Source organism: Elephantulus edwardii, unplaced genomic scaffold (genome assembly GCF_000299155.1).
Source record: "Elephantulus edwardii isolate Elephantulus edwardi_28Jun2011 unplaced genomic scaffold, EleEdw1.0 scaffold00045, whole genome shotgun sequence".
Classification (NCBI taxonomy): Eukaryota; Metazoa; Chordata; class Mammalia; order Macroscelidea; family Macroscelididae; genus Elephantulus; species Elephantulus edwardii.
The window spans coordinates 16,679,876-16,689,187 of NW_006399795.1; the positions used below are offsets into that span (position 1 = coordinate 16,679,876).

At 47.5% G+C, this 9,312-nt stretch overlaps 1 protein-coding gene across 2 annotated transcripts; it reads left to right on the top strand.

Moving 5' to 3' along the window:
* The first annotated feature begins 1,493 nt into the window (after window positions 1–1,493).
* Window positions 1,494–8,715, top strand: CCNL2 (cyclin L2). 2 transcript variants are annotated; one of them, XM_006885840.1, is made up of 11 exons: window positions 1,494–1,787; window positions 2,084–2,158; window positions 2,312–2,421; window positions 3,354–3,474; window positions 4,417–4,481; window positions 6,884–6,983; window positions 7,123–7,227; window positions 7,312–7,453; window positions 7,925–8,033; window positions 8,122–8,208; window positions 8,361–8,715. In XM_006885840.1, the coding sequence occupies exons 1-11, from the start codon at window positions 1,494–1,496 to the stop codon at window positions 8,713–8,715; spliced, it is 1,563 nt and encodes a 520-aa protein (XP_006885902.1). The 2 variants fall into 2 exon arrangements, with proteins under 2 accessions (XP_006885902.1, XP_006885903.1); XM_006885841.1 differs by lacking the exons at window positions 6,884–6,983; window positions 7,123–7,227; window positions 7,312–7,453; ... (1 more) ...; window positions 8,122–8,208; window positions 8,361–8,715 and adding an exon at window positions 5,035–5,056.
* Window positions 8,716–9,312: the final 597 nt, after the last annotated feature.

Below are 9,312 nucleotides of genomic sequence, written 5' to 3' on the forward strand. Positions count from 1 at the left end.
ACAGGAGAAAAATGCACAGTCTGCTTCTTTGTGATAGCAGTCCTGCAAGGATCTCATGTTGGCTATCAGAAAAATTTCTGATATAGTTGGGGGGAGTAAGTACCCAGCCACTGACCCTTTCCACTACCAACTTCGAATATATTAAACGACGTATTATGATGGAAAAGTCTGCTGTTAGGGACCTCTCCAAAGTACTGAAGAGCAATGGTGTCACTCTACAGACTAAGGCGTGCCTGGTAGAGGCCATGGTCTTTGCAATCAGTTGTTATGCATCAGAGAGTTGGACAATGATTAGGGAGGGCAGGAGAATTGATGCCTTTGAGCTGTGGTGCTGGAGGAGTATTGAATGTACCATGGACTGCTAAGAAAACAAACAGATTCATCCTGGAAAGGGTTAAACCGGGCGGCTCCTTGGAGGCAAGGATTCTGAGGCTTCGACTGACATATTTTGCCATGTTGCAAGGAGGGACGAGTCCTTGGAGAGGGACATCATGCTTGGGAGGGTGGAGGGACAGCGCAGGAGGGGAAGACCCTCTATGAGGTGTATTGACTCAGTTCAGTGACTGGGGTAACCGGGATGCGTGTGTCGGAGACAGTGCGATTGACACTAGACAGAGCAGGGTTTAGGGCTGTTGTACATAGGGTCGCTATGAGTTACAAGCGACTCAACTACACATAATAACAACGTTACCAAACTTTGGAAGTAGGAGTGACATCCTCTTCCTAAACAACATGCCTCCGTAAACTTTATATAAACTTTGATAACTGTCGATGGTTGTAGAGGGGCTTCAAGCCTTTTGTTCATAGGGTCACTGAGTTGTGCTCGACTCGGAGGCAATCAACAACATGTTACTAAGCATAATCTATTATAGTTTTTAAGTGATGCTCAATACTGTTTTGTGTGAATTAACTATAGTTTCCGTAGAGATTCCTCCATTAATGGACAAAGGTTATTTCCAACTCTTTGCCAGTAATGATGCAATAAACAAGTGTGCATATATATGTTTCCCCATCACGCTCTCGTCCATTAGAACGAAGCTTCCTGCGCCCCCTGGACCAGGCGGCGGCTCCCCTTAGGGAAGGCGGGTCGGGGACTCGTCCGTCGCCATCCTTCAGAAAAGCCGAAGCTCCGGGACCGCCCCCCTTCACTGCCCAGGGTGGGGACGCGGACACTCGCGCATCACTGGATCTCAGTGCAGACTTGTGCCGGGAATAACCAGGGTTCCGGTCCTAGGAGGACCCGGGGTGCCGGCGACGCGGTTCCGGGTGCCGCAGCGCCCCCTGGGTAACGAGCCCGCCCCCGCTCACGCAGATTCCGGGCGTCGACGACCCGCGCCGCATTGACAGACAGTCTGCACAGCCAATCGCAGCCTGTCAGAACCGATCGCCTGCAGGCCAAGCCAATGGCTCGTGGAGGGGCGGGGCAGCGGCCGTAGAGCGTCCGGAGGAGCCGCCCTGCCGGGAAGGAGCCGAAGGGAAGTCGGCGGCACAAAATGGCGGCTACGACGGCGACTGCCGCGTCCGGGCCCCCAGGGCCCGCGGCTCCCGCGCCAGCGGCCGGGGCTCCGGGCGCGGGGAGCGCAGCCCCTGGGTCTCAGGGGGTGCTGATAGGGGACAGGCTGTACTCTGGAGTGCTGATCACTTTGGAGAACTGCCTCCTTCCCGACGACAAGCTTCGCTTTACGCCGTCCATGTCGAGCGGCCTAGACACCGACACGGAGACGGACCTCCGCGTAGTGGGCTGCGAGCTCATCCAGGCCGCCGGCATCCTGCTTCGCCTGCCGCAGGTAAGGGAGTTGCCGCGAGCCTCGGGCCGGGTTAACCGCCCGCCGGCGCCGGCCCTTTGTTGGCGGCCAGGCCTAGCGCCGCCCTCGTCCTTGTGTCCTCCCCGGAGCGCGGTCTTCCATTACCCTCCCTGTCTTCTCCTCGCCGTAGCCGGGCGTCCTAAGTTGTTTGAAAATGTCGAGTTCTTTTTTTGGGTAAACGATTTTACGAGGCACAGAACATCCGATGATTTGTGATTTTAACATCTGAAACCCTAGAACCGAGCGTTTGAAAAATGATGGGAAACTTTGTTTCGTAGGTGGCCATGGCTACTGGGCAGGTGTTATTCCAGCGCTTCTTCTATACCAAGTCGTTTGTGAAGCATTCCATGGAGGTAAGGGGCCTTTCTGCAGGGCGGGAGGGAGGTGGCCGCCGCGGGGCCCCCGAAGCCCTTTGTCAGCCCCTCTTCATCCTTAATCACCTGGCTTAGTCCTGATGCCATACCGGCGGCGGGGTGAACATCTGTACCCCGATGCTTCCGTTGTAGCATGTGTCGATGGCCTGCGTACATCTGGCTTCCAAAATCGAAGAGGCGCCGAGGCGGATCCGGGATGTCATTAACGTGTTTCATCGCCTGCGACACCTGCGAGAGAAAAAGTAAGCCTTCTGTTAGAGATGCCAGCACGCCTTCTCGTGCCCGTCGTGAATCTGAAGTTTTTAAACTGGTGCCTTGTTCAGTCATAGGTTCTCAAGTGGATGGAGAGGACAGGGACCGCATGCCCAGGTAGTGGTGGACAAGGGGACCTGTCCCAGGGGGAAGAGAGGCCCTGATGTTGGAGCTCTCTGCTCATGTTGGCTTACTGCTTTGCCAGGGTAGTAAAACCCCAGTTAGCACTTGTTTACTACCACTTACAACCTCTGTTACAGACTTTGGCATTTACGGGACTGCCTGTGTGTATGATCTGGTGCTTAGCAGGATATCAACATGGTATTTACCGTCTATGCGCCCCCAGTTGTTTGCAGAAAATTTCTCCAAAGCAAACTTAACTGCACTTGAGATGATTTGACTCATCAGATTATAGGCCAGAATAGAGTGGTGGTTCTGTTGGATTTCTGAAGCTGTACATCTTAATTGGTATCTTTTGCTGTGGGCAGCAGGTGGATATGTCCCTAGCAAAATAACAGCTGAGAGTCACTTAGAGTTTTTACACTCCTAAAGTGGGTGGAATCCCTTTGGAAAACAGCTCTGTTGCTACATAGATTGGTTGGTTCCCCGGTGTTCCATTTACGCTCAAGCACATAGCATATTTTGGATCACAGAAAGCACATCTGATCCCTTTGTGATGAGGACCTGAGGCCTTGTGCTGTGTTAAGTTGTGTGTGTGAAGCACTCCCTTGGTGGAGATGACTAAGGAGAGGGGTACGGGATGTAACACTTGGGTACTAGGCTAGTAATTGAGATTTGAGGATGTGCTCTTTGGTGATGCCTGCCTTGTGTTTCTAAGTCTTCTCTTTGGAGACAGTGGATTTGGAAATTCCTTGTTTTTGTTGACTCATTCAGGCTGCATGCCTTTGCCTTGTCTTTGTAGGAAACCTGTGCCTCTGATCTTAGATCAAGATTATGTTAATCTAAAGAACCAAATTATAAAGGCTGAAAGACGAGTTCTCAAAGAGTTGGGCTTTTGTGTCCACGTGAAGCACCCTCACAAGGTGGGTATGGGGCTCATTGTGCAGTCCACTGCATTACTTTTCAGCTTTTGCTGCCTCATTTCTTCATTTTTCACAGCGAGTGAACGCTCTGGAGAAGATTTAAATCTGTCTTTGGACCTGGTTTCTTTATGATACCTATGCTATTGATTCTCTATTTCTATAATCTTCTTAGGTTGCTTATTCATTTTGAGAATGTTTTTCATGGATTGTGGAAATAGCATCTTTATATTTAGACTTTATTAATAACGGCATACAACTTGAATTTGCCGGCAGAGCATTTTCTTAACAGTTGTTCTCTGAAGTTGTATTAGGGGAGTAGTCTCCTGTCAAGGGGAATGGGAGGAATTCTGAAACCTTGTATTCAGAAATGAGCTGAACCAGTTGTGCAGAATATTACCTGCAATTCTGTGGCTCAGTCTTGCATTAAATGTCAACAAAGTGTTTTAACAAAAGATTGCTGTTTACATTATTTAATTCGCCCTCCTTTTGTTGGTGGGTTTCTTCCTTTTTTATTCCTTCTTTTAATTGTTGTCTTTTTTTTTTTTAATTGTCGTCTTTTGATTTTTAGCATTATTTGAATATTTTTCAGGCGATACCATTTTTGTTGCTTGAGTTTCACACTTTTATACCAAATCAGTGATTGGGATCTGTAGATGTTTTAAGGACCAGGGTAATAGTCATTGGTAAAAACAACTGAAGACAAGCCTGGGACTGACCATGAGCAGTAGGCCTTCAGCCAAAGAGCAGCTTGTCTCCCACCCCCATGCTTGTTGTTGGCTGCCAGAGCAAGGCACAGGAGTGTCAGCAGTGCTCACTTCCACAGTGACCAGGAGCCTACTCCTTGAATCTAGATGAGGCTCTTACTTGCTGCATGGATGCCCCAGAAATGAGTGCTTGGTTCTCCAGATTCGTGGTAATAACTTCCTGACCCATATCTTCCAGATAATCGTTATGTACCTTCAGGTGTTAGAGTGTGAGCGTAACCAACACCTGGTCCAGACATCATGGTGAGTTGATTTTCTTTGTTATTTGGGACCAGCAAGGGCAGAGGCAGACTGTTCTTTTGAGGCCCTTTGGGCAATGGGTAGTCAGGCCTGTGACTATGGGCTTGGAGATGTCTGGAATGCCCAGTGTTACTGCTGTGTAAATTCCAGTCAGCTTCCCAAAATGCAGGCACTGGCTTAACGGTAAGGTGGCCTCTATCCTCTTCCCTTGGCCCATCAGGGCACTTCCCTAGGGGGAGTGGAGGCCTCAGATCCCAAAACTGACTTAGTTGTTTCACTTCACTATGAAATGGTTTCTCACTGCTTCTCTGTGAGAAGTCTGGGGGAGGAGAGAAGGGTATGAAGATTGTTCTATAATCATTGACCAGTTGTAACAATGGGTATGCTAGACTTGAAACTTAGAGTAATCATTTCATGTTTGGGGTGCCCTGGTAAATTTTTCTTTGGCATTGAGTTTGTAAGGGTCATATTTTTGCTGACTGAATTGTCTGGTGCTATGATGTATTTAATAGAGAACCTATTTTGACTTTTCTTTTCTGTACTCTTTTAATCAAAGGGTAGCCTCTGAGGGTAAGTGACTAAGACTTCTCCTCTGCTGTCCAAGCGCTTTGGTGCAGGACAGCGGCCGTCTTCAGCCAATCCAATGCAGGCTCTCCACAGAAGGCTGGCTCTAGACCGGTGGTATGCCAACGATAGTATAGTAATGGCCGGTGCTACGTGTGGTTCTCTGGGACTGTGCTTCTGTTCATCCTCTGTTCTGCCTTGATAATGTACTGGTTAGAGTTGATAACTGTCTCCACTTGAATTTTGTCTTTTTAAATTTACTTTGTCTGTATAATAAAGATGCAACACCTTTTTCTTTATATTTAAAAAAAAAATAGTCCTATGGAAGGCAGTAAGAATGGAGATGATAAATTGGCCATTGGGTACTCGACGATGGGGTGGTGGTATTCTAGGTGCTGTCTTCAGGCTGCTCTTCTCAGCAGCTGAGAAGTGGTGTTTAGTAAAAGGTGTGCATCTTTAAATTATCCCTTGAATACTTTTTACAATATTGTATTTTATTTTACATAGAGTAATAAGTTTAATGTATGTTTAGAAAAATTTGTATTTTTAGGATATAAAAAGTTAACGGGTTAATGTTATTTTCACTGATTGAGAACGGAAAATTTTTTTTATTGGAATTGAAAAAAGTCTCTATTGATGGTTATGTTTAAAATATTTGAACTGTCTGCTAAGTGCTTCTTGGTCACTCCTGGGGCCCAGAGCCTCCAACCAGATATTGGAGGTAGCATCTGTAGACGTGACCATTTAAACATCATCCGGGGTTGAAGGGCAAAGAGCCCAGGGTGGGGGTGTGAACAAATAGTAGTGGGCCTGAGCTCTATGAGTGCAGCCTGGCCTGAGGGTGGCCACAGTGGGGTCTGTTAGGAGTGGTAAACACATGTTCAACTGATAAATGTCCGCTTAACTGTGGAAGTAATTTTATATCAGCAGTATTGATATGTAGCCAGTATGGGGGTCTAGTGTTAGTCTATTAAATACCCAGGGAAATATATCTAGAGAAAAATGTGTAAGATTCTAAAAATTTTAAAAGTTTTTTAACTTTTTAGAAAATGTATTTTTCTATTTTCTTATCTTTATGAAGTATGATAAAGTTTAAAAATGAGGATGAAAGTTTAAAATGATGATGTATTTAGTATTTTGTTGTTGTTGTCTGATTTTATGAATGTTCACTTTAAGACTCCTTGTTGCAATGGGACAATTTGGAAATGGTTCTTTAATAAAGGCTGAGAAGAGGACTTCCTTGGGGTGCTGACCCTCCTGCAGGATGTCGCCATGCGCCTAGATTGCACCAAGGGCACCTTCCCCAACCAATCCTAAGTGGACTCCCTTGAGAAGCCATGCTTCAGTCATCAGAGGACAGGATGCATGCCCCTGAGAGGATGGACCTGAAGAGGATGTTGACCTAGAAAAGCCTCTGGGCTTATGCTCAGCCCCTTTCTTTGAGTTTGCATGTTTCTCTGCACTGTGGATTTTGAGCATTTAGACTTCTTTATTGAGCTGCATTTTAACCACTACAGTGGACATTTTCCTCCTGAGGCATTTGTGCTTTGCATGAAAACAGGCCAAGACTGAGGGAAAAGCGAAGTTAAAATTGGTTCTCTTTCATAGCAATATGTATTGTCTGACATTCAGCCAGCTTTTTGTTTATTGTTTTTTTATAGTTTGTCTCCCTGTCTTGTATAAGAAAAAGCAGCTAGGTTGTCTCCTCACTAGCTCTTGAGGCTCCTGTGACTGCCGAGCCCTTAACCCTGGCAGTAGGCCACTTAGGGGGAAGCACCTTGAATAGACATGAGGATGGAGGTCTGGATACCAGGCGCTGCAATTCTCCTTTTGATTTTCAGGAACTACATGAACGACAGCCTTCGCACAGATGTGTTTGTGAGGTTCCAGCCTGAGAGCATTGCCTGCGCCTGTATTTACCTCGCTGCACGCACGCTTGAGGTCAGTGTTTGCCCTGAGATTGTGTACTGTGACAGTTTGGCCCCTGCTGTGCCACTCAAAGCACACACCCTTCTGAGGCCCTAGGGCCCCTTGCTGAGCTGATGTGCCTGGATAAATGTGACTGTGTTTGTGTTCACAGATTCCCCTGCCTAATCGTCCTCATTGGTTTCTTTTGTTTGGAGCAACTGAAGAAGAAATCCAAGAGATTTGCTTAAAAATCTTGCAGCTGTATACTCGGAAAAAGGTTCTTTTTTGTTTTTTCATTTGACATGTAGTGTGTGTATTTGACAAGAACCATCTAGTTCTAAATTGGTGGTGGCTTTTGCAGGTTGATCTGACCCAACTTGAAAGCGAAGTGGAAAAGAGAAAGCATGCCATCGAGGAGGCAAAGGCACAAGCAAAGGGCCTGCTCACCAGCAGCACACAAGTTCTGGACAGCACCTCTGGGTTCTCGCCTGCCCTCAAGCTCGGTGAGTGTGGAGAGTACGGAGCTTGAGCCCTTCTCTGGAAATATCCTTGCCTTCCCTAAGAGCCTTCCTGCGCTCTTAAATCAGCAGCTTACTAGAGCTGACTTTGTCAGGCTGCACTGACCACTGGAGACCTGAAAATGTGAAGAGGTCTAGAGCAGTGCATTGTTCCTACACTCCCAGCAGAAGACATGGGCAGATTGCTAGAATTTACTGTTAACTGCTCTTTGATGAAAAGTTTGTAAATTTAGGGCAGTGAGTTGTACAACCTTGACTTGAAGCCTCTGACCCCAAAGAACGAGGGACAGTTTGTTTACATCTCTGGTTTCTATGAAGTTTTGAGTCCTGTGCTTGAAGCAGGATGTCCCTGTCGGCTTGTGTCTTCATCTATCCCATGGAGTGACTGTGTCTTACTCTGCTGCCTCTTGCTCTTTTTAAAATGATTTTCTGATGATCTGTATTTGATTCTGGCAGAATCCCCCAAAGAAGGCAAAGGGAGTAAGCCCTCTCCGTTGTCTGTGAAGAATACCAAGAGGAAAGCAGAAGCTTCAAAAAAAGCTAAGGCTGATAGCCCGGTGAACGGGTAAGACCACTACTGTGTACTGCCTTTGTGTTGGCTGGGGGCTGATGGAGAAACCCAGATCTGACTTGAAGATCTTTCTCCCCTATAGCTTGCCAAAGGGGAGGGAGAGCCGGAGCGGGAGCCGTGAGCAGAGCCCCTCGAGGTCCCGGTCAGGGTCTGCCTCTCCAAAAAGGAGGTATGAGCTGCTTGGTTTACCTGGGAGATAAATGGGCAGGTGGTTGGAAGCATGGTTCCCTGTGGAGTGGTGGTCCGAGTATCTGAGCCCCCTATACTGTGTCTATGGGGATGGGTGGTTAATGGAACTGAAGTGTTTCCTATCCCCACTAGGAAAAGTGACAGTGGCTCATCTTCCAGTGGGTCCAAGTCTCAGAGCAGGTCAAGGAGCCGCAGTGACTCACCTCCAAGACAGGTGCGCCCTGGTGCCCCATACAAAGGCTCCAAGGTGAGGAGCTACACTAAGTCAAGAGACTGTAAATACCCCACCCAGAAGCCTCCAAAGTCCCGGAGCCGGAGCTCCTCTCGCTCCCGAAGCCGCTCTAGGGAACGTTCAGAGAATCCTGGGAAATACAAGAAGAAAAGTCATTATTACAGAAATGAGAGGCGGGAGCGTTCTCGGTCATATGATCGAGCAGGCCGCCGCTATGAGCGAGATCACCCTGGGCACAGCAGGCACCGTAGGTGAGCATGCGGCTTGATGGTGGCTGCTGGCCAGCTGCTGTTTGGGGCATGGAGTCCTGCCTGTTGCCCTCTTGCCACACACTCTGACTGTCTCTTTTGTGGTTCCCTTTGGGAATGCCATTGACTCTTTGGACTTGTTATGAATTTGGAGGTGGAACTGAGGACAGCGAGATGTTCTTCAGTTGGCTGGCCTGTGTATCCACACAAGATCATGTGTCTGGGTGCCAGGTATACACCCATCTGAGCACAGGGCACATCCCCCACCCCCCACCCCCAGCCTGCTGGCTGCTGGAAGGAACAGAACCGCATATGGTGATGGTGGTGGAGCTCGGTGCTAATGACAAGCTGTCTCCTCTCCCTAATACTGATGCTCAATTACGTTAAACCAAGAAAAATGATTTTTAGAATCTTTGCCTATATTAGGTTGTACTTATGTACATATTTTGCAGTGTTTAACAGTACAATATGAGAAAATGGCCTTAATAGCCCCCCTATTCTCTGTCCACATTGTAAATAAACATGTGTTTAATACAAGTGAAAGCTGTATATGAAAACTCAACTTGGATTCTGTCAGCTTGAAACTTGTGTAGAGAACTCTGAT

Bases quoted from the DNA above. Each gene is read 5' to 3' on its own strand.
- CCNL2 (XM_006885840.1), top strand. From the start codon at position 1,494: ATGGCGGCTACGACGGCGACTGCCGCGTCCGGGCCCCCAGGGCCCGCG. The intron at 2,159-2,311 runs GTAAGGGGCCTT...CTTCCGTTGTAG, and splicing joins TTGTGAAGCATTCCATGGAG to CATGTGTCGATGGCCTGCGT. The intron at 7,228-7,311 runs GTTCTTTTTTGT...TGGCTTTTGCAG, and splicing joins AGCTGTATACTCGGAAAAAG to GTTGATCTGACCCAACTTGA.